The sequence below is a fragment of the Zea mays genome, chromosome 10, assembly GCF_902167145.1.
Source record: "Zea mays cultivar B73 chromosome 10, Zm-B73-REFERENCE-NAM-5.0, whole genome shotgun sequence".
NCBI lineage: Eukaryota > Viridiplantae > Streptophyta > Magnoliopsida > Poales > Poaceae > Zea > Zea mays.
This window is the reverse complement of record NC_050105.1, coordinates 86,708,513-86,730,361: the sequence shown is the minus strand read 5'-3', so window position 1 is coordinate 86,730,361 and position 21,849 is coordinate 86,708,513. Positions and strand designations below refer to the sequence as shown.

General features: G+C 55.5%; 2 protein-coding genes across 2 annotated transcripts; both read left to right on the top strand.

Moving 5' to 3' along the window:
* The first annotated feature begins 290 nt into the window (after positions 1 to 290).
* Positions 291 to 2,764, top strand: LOC103641340 (DEAD-box ATP-dependent RNA helicase 18). Its single transcript, XM_020545407.3, has 6 exons — positions 291 to 595; positions 721 to 954; positions 1,067 to 1,327; positions 1,425 to 1,504; positions 1,605 to 1,710; positions 2,124 to 2,764. Exons 1-6 carry the CDS (start codon positions 317 to 319, stop codon positions 2,178 to 2,180), a joined length of 1,017 nt encoding a protein of 338 aa, XP_020400996.2. The 5' UTR covers positions 291 to 316; the 3' UTR covers positions 2,181 to 2,764.
* A 14,627-nt stretch (positions 2,765 to 17,391) lies between these two features.
* On the top strand, positions 17,392 to 20,027 carry LOC100279799 (Beta-carotene isomerase D27 chloroplastic). Its single transcript, NM_001360997.1, has 8 exons — positions 17,392 to 17,546; positions 17,631 to 17,729; positions 18,710 to 18,814; positions 18,924 to 19,023; positions 19,203 to 19,294; positions 19,399 to 19,479; positions 19,574 to 19,642; positions 19,805 to 20,027. Exons 1-8 carry the CDS (start codon positions 17,403 to 17,405, stop codon positions 19,946 to 19,948), a joined length of 834 nt encoding a protein of 277 aa, NP_001347926.1. The 5' UTR covers positions 17,392 to 17,402; the 3' UTR covers positions 19,949 to 20,027.
* Positions 20,028 to 21,849: the final 1,822 nt, after the last annotated feature.

Sequence of the window (21,849 nt, the reverse complement as noted above, 5' to 3'; positions counted from 1 at the left end):
TTCTTTGAAGAAGTAGCTTGAGTTTTGGGACCATCCTCATTTTCATTCTCTTCATTTTACTTTCCTGTGATGACTGTATTATACTGCACATAAAGGAATTGAAGCAAAATAAATTTGTGTGATTGTGTCTAGCTGTGCATATATGCTCCTCCCTCTCAGATTTTTCGCACCTTTACCATTAATGAAATAGGACTTCGAAGCTGGGAAACGTACTAGGGGCAAGCCATTTGTGACCATTATTTTTGCGCGAGCAAGGCAAAATCAGTCGCTAAACCCCCACAAGGGGAAGGCCCAAACCCTAAGCACAGAGCTCCCCATGGCAGCATCCACGGCGGCGGCGGCCGCGCGGAAGGGCGCGCTGACGGATCAGAGGTTCTCGGAACTTTCCCCCACGCTGTCCCCGGAGGTGGTGGAGGCACTGGACCGCGACGGCTTCCAGCGGTGCACGCCCGTCCAGGCGGCGGCCATCCCGCACCTATTGTCACACAAGGACGTCGCCGTCGACGCCGCCATAGGCTCCGGGAAGACCCTTGCGTTCATCGTCCCCGTCGTTGAGATCCTCCGCCACCGCTCCTCCCCGCCCAAGTCACACGAGGTCACCTCACGGCCCCTGACCTCTATACATCCCTTGCTCTGACCTTCTGCAATTTCTGACAAAATTCTGCACTCCTTTTCTAATTTTTTCATTCGTAAATGAATCGATATATTATATTTTTGTAGGTTCTTGCTCTGATTATCTCTCCCACGAGAGAATTGTCCTCGCAGATATTCAATGTGGCCCAGCCCTTCTTCGCGACCCTGAATGGCGTGCCGTCCATGCTCCTGGTGGGTGGGTTGGATATCAAAGCAGAGCTCAAGAAGGTAGAGGAAGAGGGCGCAAACATATTGGTGGGCACTCCCGGGAAACTGTTTGATATAATGCACACTGATGCTCTAGAGTACAAGAACCTTGAGGTGGTTTCAGAGACAACGGAACCCTCTGTGTGATCCTTTTCTGCTTAATTTGGTGAAAATGTTGTGGCATTTATGTTAGCTCCATTTGTTTTTGTGTATGTGTGGGAAGCAGATTTTGATCCTAGATGAGGCTGATAGGCTCTTGGATATGGGATTCCAGAAACATATTAACTTCATACTTTCAATGTTGCCAAAGCTGAGGAGGACTGGGCTTTTCTCAGCTACCCAGACGAAAGCTATTACGAACCTATCCAAAGCAGGGTTGAGAAATGCTATAATGGTTGAGGTTAAGACAGAGGCAAAGTCCACAAGTAAAGATGCTGGACAGCAAGAGCTTGGTCCATCCATAACACCATTAGGGCTTCGGTTGGAGGTTCAATCAATATACTTCTTGTTTTTATTATGATTGTGTTATGATTTTCTTGAATTCTAGCTGTTCTCTACAAAATCATAACCTTGTTTTGGTGTAGTATATGATATGCGAAGCATCAAATAAGTCATCTCAGCTTGTTGATTTCCTTGTGCAGAATAGTGGGAAGAAAATAATGGTGTAAGTACATGATGACCTGAAATTTATGTTTGGCTACTTATTCTTAGTTGTATGTAGCATTGTGCTAACTTTTGAATCTTCCTATCGTGATTAATTGCAGATATTTTGCAACATGTGCTTATGTAGATTACTGGGCTGTTGTCCTTCCACTAATTAACCCGCTTAAAGGTTCTCCAATAATTGCTTACCATGGGAAGATGAAACAGGTTGGTAGAGCAAAGCACTATTTTCATGCTTTCCCTGTCCAAAAATACGAGACACATTTTGACTGTCTAGAAGCGAGTCGGACTGGAAATTTCTCTGAGTATTTTAGTAATAGTTCTAAAATCATGATAATAAGAATGTACATTTGAATATGAATCCAATTATATCAATTTTCAGTCACATATTATTCTTATATTAATTTGTTGGTCAAAACATGCCCTGCATTTCTGGACGGAGTAAGTAAAATTTTCCATTTAATATTTTTCTAGAGTAATAGGGCATAGGCTTTGTCTTACCAAAGCAAAGATCAAGTCACATTACAGTATCTGGATGTGATACAAGTGGTGTTCTAATGACTTCCTTCCCAGTGGTTTTCTTCATATTGATTTCATCTATCTTTTTTCCTAATACGCAGAGCCTTCGAGAGAAAGCTTTGGCATCATTTTCTGCTCTTTCAAGTTGCTTTTATTAGTCAATCACAGGGGCACCTTCATTGTATCAGTGAATTGGTTAAAGGTAGCGATTTCAGCTTCCCTGGTCTATCCATCTGGGTTCTCGAGGACTACGACTCAGTAGAGTGGGTTCTGAAGCATAGTCTGAGCTTTTAGCAGCTGGTCGAAGGAATCGATGCTCCATTTTTTACTATAATATTGTTGGCTTTCATTTAGATTGCAATCTAATTTATTTTGTTCATTGCTCAGACTAGAAACTGAGATCATACAACATGGACAACAGGCAAGTGCAAGTTGTGTGCACTCTAGGGCAGGGTTCTAAGCACTAAAATATTTAGCATTTGGGTACTCTTAGAATGTTCATCAATAATTAGATCTCCCAATTTCTAAGCATGAAGCCACTGGCTACCTAGATAGATCTACTAGAATTGGGTCATGTTTTTGTTTCCACGGATTGGATGCCTTTGTCCTTATGGTGTTTTGTCTGTTACAATTAGCCAAATGATGTACTCATTGTAAAGTCAGCTTTTATGTATGGTACTAGCTATCTTAATGAACTTATAGTGTGTTTGGTTTGAGGAATGAAGTGATCCATTTTCTTCTCACTCCTCACTTTTTTATTTGGTTTGTGAAATAGAATGGGTTGATCCATCACCACCCCATTCCTCATAAGCTAATAATTAGTATATACATGATGAGCGGGTTGATTCCACCAAAATTGATGGAATGAACTTATGATGCATCACCTCATGAAGCATAGAGTGACTCCACAAACCAAACACACCATTAGTTTGTGCATCTCTTTATTTTTTTGTTTTTGAAGGTAATGTGTGTATCTTTAAGTGTTCTGCTTTGCAAATGCAGTCTTTCATGTTTCATAATTATTGTCGGGGACCATAATTAGGGGTACCCTCAAGACGCCTAATTCTCAGCTGGTAACCCCCATCAGCATAAAGCTGCAAAGGCCTGATGGGTACGATTAAGTCAGGGATCAGTCCACGCGAGTGACTCGATCACGCTTCACCCAAGCCTAGCCTCGGCCAAGGGCAGCCGACCTCGAGAGACTTCTGTCTCGCCCGAGGCCCCCTTTTTATGGCGGACACATCACCGGCTCGCCCGAGGCCTTGGCTTCGCTCAGAAGCAACCTTGACTAAATCGCCACACCGACTGACCAAATTGCAGGGGCATTTAACGCAAAGGTGGCCTGACACCTTTATCCTGACACGCGCCCCCGGCAGAGCCGAAGTGACCGCCGTCACTCCACCGCTCCACTGGCCAGTCTGACAGAAGGACAGCGCCGCCTGCGCCACTCCGACTGCAGTGCCACTCGACAGAGTGAGTCTGACAGGCAGTCAGGCCTTGCCAAAGGCGCCACGGCGAACTCCGCTCCGCCCGACCCCAGGGCTCGGACTCGGGCTAAGACCCGGAAGATGGCGAACTCCGCTCCGCCCGACCCCAGGGCTCGGACTCGGGCTAAGACCCGGAAGACGGCGAACTCCGCTCCGCCCGACCCCAGGGCTCGGACTCGGGCTAAGACCCGGAAGACGGCGAACTCCGCTCCGCCCGACCCTAGGGCTCGGACTCGGGCTAAGACCCAGAAGACGGCGAACTCCGCTCCGCCCGACCCCAGGGCTCGGACTCGGGCTAAGACCCGGAAGACGGCGAACTCCGCTCCGCCCGACCCCAGGGCTCGGACTCGGGCTAAGACCCGGAAGACGACGAAACTCCGCTTCGCCCGACCCCAGGGCTCGGACTCCGCCCTGGCCTCGGCCGAATGACTTCCGCCTCGCCCGACCCCTTGGCTCGGGCTCGGCCACGGCAATGGAAGGCAGACTTAACCTCGGCTTCGGAGGAACCCCCACGTCGCCCTGCCTAGGGCACAGACCGCCACGTCAACAGGAAGCGCCATCATCATCCTACCCCGAATCGACTCGGGTCACGGAGAACAAGACCGGCGTCCCATCCGGCCAGCTCCGCCGGAGGGGCAATGATGGCGCTCCACAAGCTCTATGACGACGGCAGCCCCCAGCTCTCTTACGGAAGCAGGACGACGTCAGCAGGGACTCGACCGCTCCAACAGCTGTCCCTCCGCCAGGCTCCGCCGCACCTCCGACAGCCACGACATCACACCAGCAGGGTGCCCAGATCTCTCCGGCTGCCACATTGGCATGTACCTAGGGCGCTAGCTCTCCCTTCGCTAGACACGTAGCACTCTGCTACACCCCCCATTGTACACCTGGATCCTCTCCTTACGACTATAAAAGGGAGGACCAGGGCCTTCTTAGAGAAGGTTGGCCGCGCGGGACCGAGGACGGGACAGGCGCTCTCTTGGGGCCGCTCGCTTCCCTCACCCGCGTGGACGCTTGTAACCCCCCTACTGCAAGCGCACCTGACCTGGGCGCGGGACGAACACGAAGGCCGCGGGACGAACACGAAGGCCGCGGGACTTCCACCTCTCTCACGCTCGACTCCGTCCTCCTCGCCTCTCCCCCCTTCGCGCTCGCCCACGCGCTCGACCCATCTGGGCTGGGGCACGCAGCACACTCACTCGTCGGCTTAGGGACCCCCCCGTCTCGAAACGCCGACAGTTGGCGCGCCAGGTAGGGGCACGCTGCGTGCTGACGAACAGCTCCCCGTCAAGCTCCAGATGGGCAGTCTCCAGCAACCTCTCCGGCCCGGGACGGTGCTTCGTTTCGGGACTCTTGAGTTCATGTCCTTCGACGGCAGCTACGACATGATACTTCTTCCACCGCCGCGCGACTACGACAATGGCGGCCGACAACCCGCCCGCCGGCGGCGGAATCGACGACGTCTTCCCCGCGTGGTGGAAGGGCAACATTCGGGCTCGCTCCGTTCTCTCCCCCGCCAACGGAGGAGGAGGCGGGGCCGTCAAGGCCAGGTGGGAGGCCGCACTTCGTCGGCCGTCGAGCGAATCGACGCCCCCGACGCCCCGACGGAAGGCACGCCGGACGTCGACCTCGCGTTCAAGACGGAGGCAAGCGCCGCCCCCCCACGGCACGCTGACCCCGAGCAAGAAGACGACGCCGGCGCGCTCGCGGAAAGCCTGCAGGACGTCGCCCTCGAACCAGAGATGACGGTGCAACCAGTCCCCGATGTGACTACGTCGCTCCTCGTCGACCAAAAGGTACCGACTAACTCCCATCTTGCGTCATTTCGACTCGGCCTCAACCCGCCAAACGACCTCGTTTTGGCGGGCGCACTCATTGAGGCGAGTGCAACCCCACTGAGGTTCCGTATGCGGTCGCCTTGGGACCGACTGACGGACGTCTCGACCTACGGGCCCTCTGGGTCCGAGGAAGATGACGATCCCAGCATCGGTTGGGATTTCTCCGGACTTGGCAACCCCAGTGCCGTGCGGGACTTCATGACCGCATGTGACTACTGCCTATCCGACTGTTCCGATGGAAGCCGCAGCCTTGGCGACGAGAGCTGCGGCCCAAGCCGCGAATGTTTCCACATCGAGCTAGGGGATCCCTCCGAAGGCAACCATCTTGGCATGCCGGAGGACGGTGATCTCCCTAGGCCGGTGCCTCGCGCCGACATCCCACGGGAGCTAGCTGTGGTCCCCGCTCCGGCGGGGGGTTACGACCCACAACTCGAGCAAGTCCGCGAGGCGCAGGCCAGGCTCAACGAGGGAACAGGAGCGCTTGAGCCGATCCGTCGGGACGTCGGACAGGCATGGGTGGGCCAACCCCTGGCCGGAGAAATACGTCACCTGCCCCAAGGTCTCCAGCACCGCGTCGCCAACGATGTCAGGATCAGGCCGCCGCCCGCATCCAGCGGGGTTGGTCAGAACCTGGCAACCGCAGCAATGCTCATCCGCGCGATGCCGGAGCCGTCAACCACCGAGGGTCGGCGAATCCAGGGAGAACTCAAGAATCTCCTGGAAGGCGCTGCGGCCCGGCAGGCCGAGAGCACTGCCTCCCGAAGGCAAGGATATCCCTCGGAACCTCATGCCGCGACTTCCCGATTCATGCGGGAAGCCTCGGTCTACACCGGGCGCACGCGCAACACCGCGCCTGCGGCCCCGGGCCACCTCGGCAACGAGCACCATCGACGCGACCGTCGGGCTCACCTCGACGAAAGGGTGCGCCGGGGCTACCACCCCAGGCGTGGGGGGCGCTACGACAGCGGGGAGGATCGGAGTCCCTCGCCCGAACCACCCGGTCCGCAGGCCTTCAGTCGGGCCATCCGACGGGCCCCATTCCCGACCCGGTTCCGACCCCCGACTACTACCACGAAGTACTCGGGGGAAACGAGACCGGAACTGTGGCTCGCGGACTACCGCCTTGCCTGCCAACTGGGTGGAACGGACGACGACAACCTCATCATCCGTAACCTCCCCCTGTTCCTCTCCGACACTGCTCGCGCCTGGTTGGAGCACCTGCCTCCGGGGCAGATCTCCAACTGGGACGACTTGGTCCAAGCCTTCGCTGGCAATTTCCAGGGCACATACGTGCGCCCCGGGAATTCCTGGGACCTTCGAAGCTGCCGGCAACAGCCGGGGGAGTCGCTCCGGGACTACATCCGGCGATTCTCGAAGCAGCGCACCGAGCTGCCCAACATCACCGACTCGGATGTCATCGGCGCATTCCTCGCCGGCACCACTTGCCGCGACCTGGTGAGCAAGCTGGGTCGCAAAACCCCCACCAGGGCGAGCGAGCTGATGGACATCGCCACCAAGTTCGCCTCTGGCCAGGAGGCGGTCGAGGCTATCTTCCGAAAGGACAAGCAGCCCCAGGGCCGCCCATCGGAAGAAGCTCCCGAGGCGTCTGCTCCGCGCGGCGCCAAGAAGAAAGGCAAGAAGAAGTCGCAATCGAAACGCGACGCCGCTGACGCGGACCTTGTCGCCGCCGCCGAGTATAAGAACCCTCGGAAGCCCCCCGGAGGTGCAAACCTCTTCGACAAGATGCTCAAGGAGCCGTGCCCCTACCATCAGGGGCCCGTCAAGCACACCCTCGAGGAGTGCGTTATGCTTCGGCGTCACTTCCATAGGGCCGGGCCACCCGCCGAGGGTGGCAGGGCCCGCGACGACGACAAGAACGAAGATCACCTAGCAGGAGAGTTCCCCAAGGTCCGCGACTGCTTCATGATCTATGGAGGACATGCGGCGAATACCTCGGCTCGGCACCGCAAGCAAGAGCGCCGGGAGGTCTACTCGGTGAAGGTGGCGGCGCCAGTCTACCTAGACTGGTCCGACAAGCCCATCACTTTCGACCAGGCCGACCACCCCGACCATGCGCCGAGCCCGGGAAAATACCCGCTCGTCGTCGACCCGGTTGTCGGCAATGTCAGGCTCACCAAGGTCCTGATGGATGGGGGCAGCTGCCTCAACATCATCTACGCCGAGACCCTCAAGCTCCTGCGCGTCGATCTGTCCTCCGTCCGAGCAGGCGCTGCGCCCTTCCACGGGATCATCCCTGGGAAGCGCGTCCAGCCCCTCGGGCGACTCGACCTCCCCGTCTGCTTCGGGACACCCTCCAACTTCCGAAGGGAGACCCTGACGTTCGAAGTGGTCGGGTTCCGGGGAACCTACCACGCCGTGCTAGGGAGGCCATGCTACGCGAAGTTCATGGCCGTCCCCAACTACACCTACCTGAAGCTCAAGATGCCGGGCCCCAACGGGGTCATCACCGTCGGCCCCACGTACAAACACGCGTTCGAATGCGACGTGGAGTGCGTGGAGTACGCCGAGGCCCTCGCCGAGTCCGAGGCCCTCATTGCCGACCTGGAGAACCTCTCCAAGGAGGTGCCAGACGTGAAGCTCCATGCCGGCAACTTCGAGCCAGCGGAGACGGTCAAGGCCGTCCCTCTCGACCCCAGTGGCGACACCACCAAGCAGGTCCGGATCGGTTCCGGGCTCGACCCCAAATAGGAAGCAGTGCTCGTCGACTTTCTCCGCGCAAACGCCGACGTCTTTGCGTGGAGTCCCTCGGACATGCCCGGCATACCGAGGGATGTCGCCGAGCACTCGCTGGATATTCGGGCCGGAGCCCGACCCGTCAGGCAGCCTCAGCGCCGATTCGACGAGGAGAAGCGCAGAGTGATTGGCGAAGAGATCCACAAGCTAATGGCAGCAGGGTTCATCAAAGAGGTATTCCATCCCGAATGGCTTGCCAACCCTGTGCTCGTGAGGAAGAAAGGGGGGAAATGGCGGATGTGTGTAGACTACACTCGTCTCAACAAAGCATGTCCGAAGGTTCCCTACCCTCTGCCTCGCATCGACCAAATCGTGGATTCCACCGCTGGGTGCGAAACCCTGTCCTTCCTCGATGCCTACTCAGGGTATCACCAGATCCGGATGAAAGAGTCCGACCAGCTCGCGACTTCTTTCATCACGCCGTTCGGCATGTACTGCTATGTCACCATGCCGTTCGGTTTGAGGAATGCGGGCGCGACGTACCAGCGGTGCATGAACCATGTGTTCGGCGAACACATCGGTCGCGCAGTCGAGGCCTACGTCGATGACATCGTAGTCAAGACAAGGAAGGCTTCCGACCTCCTCTCCGACCTTGAAGTGACATTCCGGTGTCTCAAGGCGAAAGGAGTCAAGCTTAATCCTGAGAAGTGTGTCTTCGGGGTGCCCCGAGGCATGCTCCTAGGGTTCATCGTCTCCGAGCGAGGCATCGAAGCCAACCCAGAGAAGATCGCGGCCATCACCAGCATGGGACCCATCAAGGACTTAAAAGGGGTACAGAGGGTCATGGGATGCCTCGCGGCCCTGAGCCGCTTCATCTCACGCCTCGGCGAAAGAGGTCTGCCTCTGTACCGCCTCTTAAGGAAGGCCGAGTGTTTCGCTTGGACCCCTGAGGCCGAGGAAGCCCTCGGCAACCTGAAGGCGCTCCTTACAAAGGCGCCTGTCTTGGTGCCCCCGGCGGACGGAGAAGCCCTCTTGGTCTACGTCGCCGCGACCACTCAGGTGGTTAGCGCCGCGATTGTGGTCGAAAGGCAAGAGGAAGGGCATGCATTGCCTGTTCAGAGGCCGGTCTACTTCATCAGCGAAGTGCTGTCCGAGACTAAGATCCGCTACCCACAAGTTCAAAAGCTGCTGTATGCTGTGATCCTGACAAGGCGGAAGCTACGACACTACTTCGAGTCTCATCCGGTAACTGTGGTGTCATCCTTCCCCCTGGGGGAGATCATCCAGTGCCGAGAGGCCTTGGGCAGGATCGCAAAGTGGGTGGTGGAAATCATGGGCGAAACGATCTCGTTCGCCCCTCGGAAGGCCATCAAGTCCCAGGTGTTGGCGGATTTCGTGGCCGAATGGGTCGACACCCAGCTGCCAACGACTCCGATCCAACCGGAGCTCTGGACCATGTTTTTCGACGGGTCGCTGATGAAGACGGGGCCGGCGCGGGCCTGCTCTTCATCTCGCCCCTCGGAAAGCACTTGCGCTACGTGCTGCGCCTCCATTTCCCGGCGTCCAACAATGTGGCCGAGTACGAAGCTCTGGTCAACGGATTGCGGATCGCCATCGAGCTAGGGGTCAGACGCCTCGACGCCCGCGGTGATTCGCAGCTCGTCATCGACCAAGTCATGAAGAACTCCCACTGCCGCGACCCGAAGATGGAGGCCTAATGCGACGAGGTTCGGCGCCTGGAAGACAAGTTCTTCGGGCTCGAGCTCAACCACATCGCTCGGCGCTACAACGAAACCGCAGACGAGCTGGCTAAGATAGCCTCGGGGCGAACGACAGTCCCCCGGACGTCTTCTCCCGGGATCTGCATCAACCCTCCGTCAAGCTCGACGACGCGCCCGAGCCCGAGGTACCCTCGGCTCAGCCCGAGGTACCCTCGGCACAGCCCGAGGTACCCTTGGCCCCCGAGGGCGAGGCACTGAACGTCGAGGAAGGACAGAGTGGGGCCACGCCAGATCAAGATTGGCAGGCCCCGTACCTGCAATATCTCCGTCGAGGAGAGCTACCCCTCGACCAAGTCGAGGCTCGACGGGTAGCGCGACGCGCCAAGTCATTCGTCTTGCTGGGCGACGAAGAGGAGCTCTATCATCGCAGCCCCTCGGGCATCCTCCAGCGATGCATCTCCATCGCCGAAGGTCGGGAACTGCTGCAAGAAATACACTCGGGGGCTTGCGGCCACCACGCAGCGCCCCGAGCCCTTGTCGGGAATGCTTTCCGGCAAGGCTTCTACTGGCCAACGGCGGTGGCTGACGCCACTAGAATTGTCCGCACCTGCGAAGGGTGCCAATTCTATGCGAAGCGGACACACCTGCCCGCTCAGGCTCTGCAGACAATACCCATCACCTGGCCCTTCGCTGTATGGGGTCTGGACCTCGTCGGTCCCTTGCAGAAGGCGCCCGGGGGCTACACGCACCTGCTGGTCGCCATCGACAAATTCTCCAAGTGGATCGAGGTCCGACCTCTGAACAGCATCAGGTCCGAGCAGGCGGTGGCGTTCTTCACCAACATCATCCATCGCTTCGGGGTCCCGAACTCCATCATCACCGACAACGGCACCCAGTTCACCGGCAAAAAATTCTTGGATTTTTGTGAGGATCACCATATCCGGGTGGACTGGGCCGCCGTGGCTCATCCCATGTCGAATGGGCAAGTAGAGCGTGCCAACGGCATGATTCTACAAGGGCTCAAGCCTCGGATCTACAACGACCTCAACAAGTTCGGCAAGCGATGGATGAAGGAACTCCCCTCGGTGGTCTGGAGCCTAAGGACGACGCCGAGTCGTGCCACGGGCTTCACGCCTTTTTTCCTGGTCTACGGGGCTGAAGCTATCTTGCCCACTGACCTGGAATACGGCTCCCCGAGGGCGAGGGCCTACACCGAACAAAGCAACCAAGCTAGCCGAGAGGAATCGCTGGACCAGCTGGAGGAAGCTCGGGACAGGGCCTTACTACACTCGGCGCGGTACCAACAGTCCCTGCGACGCTACCACGCCCGAGGGGTCCGGTCCCGAGAACTCCAGGTGGGCGATCTGGTGCTTCGGCTGCGGCAAGACGCCCGAGGGAGGCATAAGCTCACGCCCCCCTGGGAAGGGCCGTTCGTCATCGCCAAAGTTCTGAAGCCCGGAACATACAAGCTGGCCAACAATCAAGGCGAGATCTACGGCAACGCTTGGAACATCAAACAGCTACGTCGCTTCTACCCTTAAGATGTTTTCAAGTTGTTCATATACCTCGCACCTACGCAAAGTTTAGTCGTCAAGGAAGGGTCGGCCTAGCCTCGGCAAAGCCCGACCCTCCCTCGGGGGCTAAAAGGGGGGAGACCCCCTCTGCGTCGAATTTTTCCTCGAAAAAGGACCTCTTTTTGGCAGGGTTTCTTTCGTGCTTCTTGACTACTTCGGAAAGCGGATCCTGGAAACGACGGAGTACACGTAAGCAGCCAAGGCTGACCGAGCCGAGGGACTCCTACGCCTCCGGGATACGGATACCTCACTCATCACCTTCTGCGATAAGTAACTTGCGCTCGGATAAAGCGACTCCGTGGACCGAACAAGTCTTCACGTTCGGAAGCTCTCCTGCCGAAGCAGTCCTTCAAGCTTTCTCGACTAAGTCGGGGACAGGGCCTCATGGACGGGTGAAAGTACGCGTAAGCGGCAAGGCCGACCGAGCCGAGGGATTCCCACGCCTCTGGGATACGGATACCTCACTCGTCCCTTCCGCGAAAAGCAACTCTCGCTCACACAAACATCCCTGTTACCGATAGAGTCCAGATGCTCGAAACAAGAGGAAAGAAGACGCAGCTTCGCAAGCGCGGCGAGGGTGTGTTTTTCTGGCCTCGGCGGCCGCAGAAAGCACACGCTACAAGATGATCTGATCCTGCAGGCTCGGGTCTTCACGCTGAAGGGAGCCGTAGCACCCTCGGCATCGACGACGTCTTCAGCAAAGTCCGACCTAGCCTCGGGCGGCGACGCGGTCCAGGGACTCCTCCGGGAATCCGGCCCGAGCAGGCGGCTCGACCGGTTACCCCTGGGGCCTCGGTCAACCGGCTTCCAAGGGCGCCAGCCCGACCCGAGGCCTCGACTGATCGACTTTGGCGTCGGCTCCGCTGACGGACAACACGGCTAGGCTCCGGCCAACCAGGTTCCCATTCTCGAGCCAACTCCGCCTCTGTTCATACTGATATCGCTACCCCTGGCCTCGGTCCACCGAAGGGCGGCCGAGGGGTCTCTTTAACTAAGCTAGAGGAGCCCCAGACAACAAGGCCGAACGGGCCGAGGGATTCCCACGCCTCCGGGATACGGATACCTCACCCGTCACCTTGACACGGGGCGACTCATGCTTGGTAAAGCGGTTCAGATAATCAACAGGCGAGACTTAGTGCTCGAAAATGAGGAAAAAACACGGCTCCGTGCCAAAATTACATACATGTTCAGGCCCCGACAGCCGCAATGAACAAAAAACACTGGCATTCGAGATGCCATTACCCACGGAACTCCGGTTCCCCCCTCCGCAGGAACGAACAACCCCACTCCGAGGGGGAAGGCCTGCGGAGTAACAGAAGAACGATGAGCGGCTCGCTGCCGCCCGTTCCAACCGCGACGACAACCCCCCCTGCCTTAGACAGCGAAGCGGCTTAGGCAGCAGCTTTGGGGCAGGTGTCACGGCAGGAGGGCTCTCCCCCGCTGGAGACGAGAGCCTGCCATTCAGGCAGGGAGACGGAGACCCAGGGCTACTAGCGCCCTACCTATCCCGGCATGGCTGGAGGAAGTCTCCGTGGGGCTCAAGGACGCCCTTCACCCCCGGGCGCGGGGGGAAGAAAAGGGCAGCCGACCCACGCGGGGGCGGCCCCCCGACTCGCCTCATCTTCCATCTTGGCCTGGATGACGAAAATCCTTGAGGCCGAGGGAGGAGTAGAGGCCGCGGCCTGGCCCGCTTTCCCCACCGTCGAATTAGAGGTCACCATCTTGGGTGACCGCCGGTGGCGGGGTGTGGCCAGGCTGCGTGATGAAAATCCTTGAAGCCGAACGATGGCTGAGAGGTACCAACTCCCATGGAGTTGCGTTCCTCCAACGAGGAGGCGGAAAGGCGGCGGATACCCCCCATCCGGGGGCTTGGAAGATGGGAAGACACGACGCTTAAGGGAGGAAGAAGACATGGTTGCCTTCCGAAAGGAGTCTCCCTCCTTTTAAGGGCAACTCTCCCTACGCGCGCCCCCAGGCGCCGCGGGCTGAGTCTTCTCCAACACGCTCCAAGGCCCTCCCCTGCGACTCGGGGGCTGGGTCCCGCATGTCATGCAAGCCGGCTCAGGGCAGAAGAAGCCAAACCGCCGCGCGTGGTGCGCACGACCGTCCAGCGGTTACAAGCGACCCCCCATTTTCGCCCAGACCAACGGGCAGAAGGGGCGGGCAGCCATGCAGGCGGCATGCAACCGCGCCAAATGGACGCGCTTCTCCGACTTCTGACACGCCAGCTTGGGAACCCAGGCCCATGCGTCGAGCAACCGGCGCGCCAGTTGCTGCATGCAAGCAACCGCACCGCCACTTGTGCCACCATCGCGCCTCTTCGGTTGCGGAGCCTATGCCGCGACTCGAGGCGACCCAACAGCGCCAGCCTGGCGCGTCGGTCAAAGCGACCGAAAGTGGGCCGGCAGTAATAGCGGTGGCAGGCGGGCGGGCGCAGCGGTCGCGTCGTTAGCCAGGCTCACGTCCCATCCTGGGACAGCAAGGGAGCCTCCTCTCACGGCGTGGAGACGGTGCACCCGTGACCCGTTCCTCGAACGGATCGCACGCGCGCAACGGCCGCCCCGCCAACCACTCGCCCCGTCGCATTAACTCCGCGGCGGGACAGGCGGCGTCTCTGACGGGAGGAGCGCGCGACGCTTCACCTTCGCCATAATAACCGCGTCAGAAAAGGTACGCCACGTCGTCCGATTTCGTATCCTTTTCCGTTTTCCTCTTTCTCTATCTCTTGCAACAGGGACCGGGAAAGGGGGATACCCCGAAAGGGATCCTTCTCCGCGAAGGAACCGGGCTCCGAGCCCCCCACTACTGATCAGGGGTTCGAAGGCTGGCCCTCCGAAGGGTTCAACAGCCGCCTCAGATCGCGTGGGCCCGACACCCACTACTGGTCAGGGGTTCGAAGGCCAGCCCCCCGAAGGGTTCCATGGCCGCCTCAGGCTACTCGGGCTCCGCGCCCATTACTGATCAGGGGTTCGAAGGCTGGCCCCCGAAGGGTTCACAGTCGCCTCAGACACCGAGCGAGGGATGACCAGGGGTACGTTCGATACATAACCGAGGCTCGGGCTGCGCTCCCGAGGTACCCTAGGACATTTCCGAGACCAGCGGGAACGATCTTGTAACGGAATCCCACCGGAGGGAGGCATCGAGCCCTCGGACCCCGTCGCCAGGGGACCGGGTCCGGCAAATCACCCGCAGGTACTTTTGGGCGTGCCTCTGGGCCCCTAGCCGACCCCCAACGAACGGGGCACGGACGTCCACTCGGATTACCCGCTTGCAGCTCACCGGAGACACCATGTTCGGTGCCCATCGAGGGTAACATGGCGCACTCCCCCCCTCCTCCTTGCGGAAAGGCGACGTAGGGGCGTATGTAAAAAGTCGAGTTTGTCCCTGATCGTCCTCTCGCCCTGTGCAGAGGCTCGGGGGCTGCTCTCGCAAAAACCGGCTCCGGCCAAATCGTTGACAGCGTCAACATACCAGCCCGAGAGCTTGGGCCCCGACCGTGCACCCGGGCTACGGCCAGTTCGCATGAGGGAACGACCAGACCAGCCGAAGCGTTACGCGAGGTATTAAGACCTCGAAGGAGTGTAACCACTCCTCCGAGGCCTCGGGGGCTACACCCGGCGGGTGCGCTCGCGCGCACCCACCGGAACGAAATGCAACCGAGAAAGGCTGGTCCCCTTGCAAAAAAGTGCGACAAAAGCCTCCAAGCGAGTGCTAACACTCCCTTCGAGGCTCGGGGGCTACTGTCGGGGACCATAATTAGGGGTACCCTCAAGACGCCTAATTCTCAGCTGGTAACCCCCATCAGCATAAAGCTGCAAAGGCCTGATGGGTACGATTAAGTCAGGGATCAGTCCACGCGAGTGACTCGATCACGCTTCACCCAAGCCTAGCCTCGGCCAAGGGCAGCCGACCTCGAGAGACTTCCGTCTCGCCCGAGGCCCCCTTTTTATGGCGGACACATCACCGGCTCGCCCGAGGCCTTGGCTTCGCTTAGAAGCAACCTTGACTAAATCGCCACACCGACTGACCAAATTGCAGGGGCATTTAACGCAAAGGTGGCCTGACACCTTTATCCTGACACGCGCCCCCGGCAGAGCCGAAGTGACCGCCGTCACTCCACCGCTCCACTGGCCAGTCTGACAGAAGGACAGCGCCGCCTGCGCCACTCCGACTGCAGTGCCACTCGACAGAGTGAGTCTGACAGGCAGTCAGGCCTTGCCAAAGGCGCCACGGCGAACTCCGCTCCGCCCGACCCCAGGGCTCGGACTCGGGCTAAGACCCGGAAGACGGCGAACTCCGCTCCGCCCGACCCCAGGGCTCGGACTCGGGCTAAGACCCGGAAGACGGCGAACTCCGCTCCGCCCGACCCCAGGGCTCGGACTCGGGCTAAGACCCGGAAGACGGCGAACTCCGCTCCGCCCGACCCCAGGGCTCGGACTCGGGCTAAGACCCGGAAGACGGCGAACTCCGCTCCGCCCGACCCCAGGGCTCGGACTCGGGCTAAGACCCGGAAGACGGCGAACTCCGCTCCGCCCGACCCCAGGGCTCGGACTCGGGCTAAGACCCGGAAGACGACGAAACTCCGCTTCGCCCGACCCCAGGGCTCAGACTCCGCCCTGGCCTCGGCCGAACGACTTCCGCCTCGCCCGACCCCTTGGCTCGGGCTCGGCCACGGCAACGGAAGGCAGACTTAACCTCGGCTTCGGAGGAACCCCCACGTCGCCCTGCCTAGGGCACAGACCGCCACGTCAATAGGAAGCGCCATCATCATCCTACCCCGAATCGACTCGGGTCACGGAGAACAAGACCGGCGTCCCATCCGGCCAGCTCCGCCGGAGGGGCAATGATGGCGCTCCACAAGCTCTATGACGACGGCGGCCCCCAGCTCTCTTACGGAAGCAGGACAACGTCAGCAGGGACTCGACCGCTCCAACAGCTGTCCCTCCGCCAGGCTCCGCCGCACCTCCGACAGCCACGACATCACACCAGCAGGGTGCCCAGATCTCTCCGGCTGCCACATTGGCATGTACCTAGGGCGCTAGCTCTCCCTTTGCTAGACACGTAGCACTCTGCTACACCCCCCATTGTACACCTGGATCCTCTCCTTACGACTATAAAAGGGAGGACCAGGGCCTTCTTAGAGAAGGTTGGCCGCGCGGGACCGAGGACGGGACAGGCGCTCTCTTGGGGCCGCTCGCTTCCCTCACCCGCGTGGACGCTTGTAACCCCCCTACTGCAAGCGCACCTGACCTGGGCGCGGGACAAACACGAAGGCCGCGGGACTTCCACCTCTCTCACGCTCGACTCCGTCCTCCTCGCCTCTCCCCCCTTCGCGCTCGCCCACGCGCTCGACCCATCTGGGCTGGGGCACGCAGCACACTCACTCGTCGGCTTAGGGACCCCCCGTCTCGAAACGCCGACAATTATATATAAATACTTCTATAGATCAGGATCTTTCATTTGTTTCATTACAACTCTAGGCAAGTGAATAGCTGCTTATTTATGTCGACACTTTTCCTGTGTAACAACTATCCATAAAGTAACATATAAAAGTGCAGTCCTTATTTAAAGGGCTGAGAGCAAACATATTAAGGGGGATTATTAATGATTTCTTGGTCTCAGTAAAAACTACTTATACGCCTGTGAAACTTGGATGGAGATAGTATTTGATTGCCTATTTGTTTGTCATTCTTTTATAGTGATATTAAATTTGGATACATATTATAGTGGTGTCTATGTCTTATATTAATTTTTAACTTCCGTGGCAACGCACGATCATATACTTAGTATAATTATAATTATACGCTCTGTCCTCCTTAATTAATATAATATACACTTTAAGCTTTTTTTCATCTAGATATGTAATAATACGCTGGTCTTAAAAAAATTCAGCGTGATATGGACTGTATGAGTACAGTGCATGTAACGTATCACATGTGTGGGTCCCACAGCTGGAGAGGCTCGCTGACCTGTGGGTCCTAGCGGGCCGGCTATTGTCCTCCCTGCGTTCCCCCACCACCACGGCGGCAGCCACTGGTTGGCAGCGGTTGTCCTTCTCCGGTGTCCATGGCGCCGCCGCTCGCGACACGCGGCCTCCCCCTCGCCTCCCGCGGCCCGCCTTCTTGCGCGGCCTCCTGCTCCTCGTGCCTGCCCTCGTATCTCCAGCTCGGTCGCCGGCCAAGCCGCCGGTTCCGCTGCTCCTCGCCACAGGTGATTTATTCCACACCAACTGTGCCCTGTGCGTCTGTGCCGGCGCTGGTGGTTGGTTGTTAGAGTGACTTTATTTGGATGCAGGTCGATGCAGCGGCGGTGCCGCCGGGGAAGGGCGGGGAGTACCGGCCCTCTTTCGCGGACGACCTCCTCCTCGCCTTCTTCCGGAGCAAGATGGTGAAGGCGAGTTCCACTCCATCCACCGATCCCTTAGTTCCTCCCTCCAGTTAGATGATGCCAAACCGTGTTATTAGTTTTTTTTTGAAACTTTGGAAGGACCCAGTTTTTAATAAAATTGGTTTATAGAAATTGAGTCCAAATATACCGACTTAATTTATAGAAATTATATTCTCAGTTTCTTAAAAAACCGAGAAACCGTTCTTTCCTAGCTAAAAGATAAAAACCGGTTTCTTAAAAACTAGATTGCTTTTAAACAGAGCCTTAACCATGTTATTAGCTTCTTTTCCTTAAATAAGAGAGAACCAAAAAAACTTTTTTTGTGTTTAGTATAGAGTTCTAGCATGGCAGATAATGGAATCTTCTGAACATTAATAATCCATTCATCGCTAGGTTCAGTTCTGCTTGGTAATTTTGATCAACAGTCTGACAAATCCTGATGAATTGACGCCACGTGCATAACTGAACTTGTGCTAGCTATTAGTTTATCGTATTACTTTAATCGAGCTTGGAACTTTGTATTTCTACAAAATGGCCATTTAGTTTTGTTGAAATCTGAGCTGAATGCTCTATTTTTTGAAGAATAATTTGTTTTCAGTTTATTTATTTATTTATTTATTTGTTGTGTGAGCGAGGCGAGGGGTGCTTTCAATCATAAAACAACTAAGCAGGTCCGATCCAATGTGAGATTAAATGTTATCATAGTTTCCAGACAGACTGCAACTCCAGAAACATAGAATAATCTCACTGTCATATTTGAATGAGAAATGTACACACTTGCATACGAGCTGAAAATTTTCCTGGAAGTGGCTACAAAAGAAATTTCCTGTGCTTTAGGACAAGGTACAAGTACTTAGAATTCAGAAAGCCAGCCCCCTGTTGACGAGTATCTGTTAAGTTTTAGGTCAATATGGAATATCACAGTTTTGCATAAAAGCAAGACATGCAGTGCAATTACATTCTGTTGATTCTCTGAAAGGCTGTAGGAGGTTGGATGGGATTCTGAAAAGCCTGGGTATGCTGGACTAATGGAGGTAGCAAACCGTCTCATGGTCAAGGGAAAGAGTGCTTTGGAGACTGAGCAGGCTGCTGTATATCACTTCTCTTGTCCCCCTCTAGTCTTTGTGCATCTGTTGTCACGGAAACTTTTATAGCTAATGAGCCTTAGTTTTCTGTGTCTCTTTTTTTTACAATCTCCAGGTCCGAGTACTACAGTCACTGTTTCCACCTCTCTTGCTTGTTCTTTACAAAGCTCTTTTAGCGCCAATTGCTAATGGCCAACTAGCCGCTATGATGCTTGGTGAGTCTACTTCTAGTCGCAAGTACAGCATTTCCATGTATAATACTTCCTCCGTTTCGTTTTAGTTGTCGCTGGATAGTGCAAAATTGAACTATCCAGCGACAACTAAAAAGAAACGGAGGGAGTAGTGCATTCTTCTTAACTTGCTTGCTTTGGTGTTGCTGCATTTTCTTGAGAAGCTAGGGCGACAGCAATTTCATGTCAATGGTTGATGGGCTCATGCTCAGTTAATTCAGTCACTCTGCCTGATGGAAAATCATGGTCAAGTGGGGTATCGATATGTTCCAAGTTTCAACTCCTTGACTTATTTTTTCACTAAGACTCAGGACTTCGAAATTGAAACCATGCTTTCTCCCTTGACGATGAAACTTCCAGGTGTTCGTTGAGAAATGCAAGTACCTGGAAGAGAGCAAGTGCCTTGGCATTTGCATCAACACATGCAAACTGCCAACTCAGGTTTGCTCATGTTTGCACATCTGGAATGCTGGATTTGTGTCTACCCAACACACTCCTCCCCAGTCCTTGAATAAATTACACTCTCTATTTTCAGACTTTCTTCAAAGATCACATGGGTGTTGATTTGTACATGGAGCCAAATTTTGAAGACTATAGCTGCCAGGTAAATGGTTCCAAAATTTTGGACTTTCTTCAAAGACCACATGGGTGTTGATTGTTATGCTAAAAGAACTTTGCGCCTGCCATCTATACATGTTTTTTTGTACAGTATACGGCCAAAATTCAAAAATAAACGCAGCAAAGTTTGTGTTGTTGTTAATCGCAGTTCAACTTCGGGGTGCCGCCTCCACCTCTTGATACTGACAAAGCCCTCAAGGAACCGTGCTTGGACATCTGCACAAACGCAAGGCGGCGTAGAGAGCTCGGAAGAAATAGCAGCCCAGATGAGCTCAGTTGCCCCCAAGTTTGATATGCTCCCTGTAAAAGACTGCACATCATAGATTATTGCGCGTTGGGCTTGGGCATGGTGTGCCTTGCTTGCATTTGTCAGTCTTCGTGCAACGATGTCAAGTAATTTCGGTAATACCATTTCTATGTTGCAGACACACACGTTTTCGATTGGATCAACATGACTACATGAGTAAATAACTCTCAGTCTGATCCATCAGATCAACACCCAATGAAACATCACAGTGATCTGGATACAAGTTCACTGGGTATACAAAGGAACATATACATAGCAAATCTGCCATTTTACAGGGCAAACTTAAAGTTAGATACCATTTCTACACCTGATTTCATTGGAGGGACTTCTTGAAAGCCAAAACACAGTTACATGATCTTCACCAAGTTAGATACCCCTATAAAACAAGCCAGTACAGTAATGAGATGCGCAACATTCTGTTGATTGCGTTACATCAGATCCTGCTGGCGACTTGTCGTTCACCTAGTTTCAGTCTATCGATAGCTTTGCAACTGCATCAGCTTTGCATGCTACCAAGATTGTGGGGCCCGTTTGGTTTGAGGCTGCTAGAACTCTAAGGATCTTGCCTTTAAACCCTAAATATTAGATGCGTAAAACTCAGTATAGATTACCTTTAGGATTTGACGAACTCGCTTTTACGTTAGAACTACCTTTAGGTTAGGGTAGTTCTTCCCTGGTGTGGTGACGGCGCGACAAGGGTGAGGGGTTCACGTGGGACGGTGAACCTTGCGATGACTTTCCTTTTACTCACGCAAATAGAGTAGATCGGTGGGCTTGTTCGTTTTGCTCTTAATCCATATGGATTGGGTGGGATTGAGTGAGTTTCAATCCCGAATAAGTTAAAATCATTTATAATCTTTTCCAGTCCTATCTCATCCACATGGGCTTGGTTGTCTGAATAGGGTGCGACGGGGAGCGTTGGTTCTCGTGTGGCCCCGTCCAACCTTTTATTATGGCAGTGTGAAAGGAGGGGGGGGGGGGGGGCACCACCGCCACGAGTTGTTGCGCCCCTGATCAGGACATGGTAGAGTAGGCTTAGAATAGATTTGGTTAGGATATAATTGGTTAGAATAGACACCAACCAAACGTTGAGATCAACCCAATATTTCTCTCTTGATTTCATACTTATTAGTATATGCAATACGAGGAGTCGGGGACTGCATGAACTACACTAAAAAAGAGAAAACAAACAGGCCTAAGTCCTCTACAGTTCCAGTTGTCGAACAAATAGTCTATAGTGTGAGCCACAACATGATCAGGTACTAGGTCAGGGGCAGATCCATAGGGGGGGGGGGCAAAGTGGGTCATCGCTGTGAGCCACAACATGCCACCCGACCCTAACACCTTCTTGTGCCCTCACCTCGCTTGTCATCGCTGCGGCATCGGCTTGCCTAGCCGGCCTGATCTCGCTCGTCGTGGCGATGCGACCCATCCTCGATGGTTGGCGAGCTTCCATCAAGTCCTGGCTCCCTGCCGGAGTGGCCGCCTAATACCGCCACCTTCCCGACGTCCTCGCCCTCTTCGAGGAGATGGACATTCAACAGGTATGTATGGCTTTGATTCGGTCAGCAAGAACTTAGCAGTATGCTTATTTCTTTTGTTTCTATAGTTTTATTCTTTGAACTTGTATCGTGTATTAATATGAAACTTGAATTCTATATAATACTAGTTTTTTATAGTCTTGCTTGATTTTGTCACGTGGTTTTCTTGTCCCTATGAAAACTTCCTGTTCTGCGTCCGCCAATATACTGGGTTGAACAAAATGAGTTTCAACATGATCCAGTTATTTGCAGAAGAAAAGATCCTGGTGGATTGCCTCTAGAATTAGATCATGTTTTTCATCAAAAAAAAACGTTGTGATTTGGGAGAAGAATACTAGAATACAC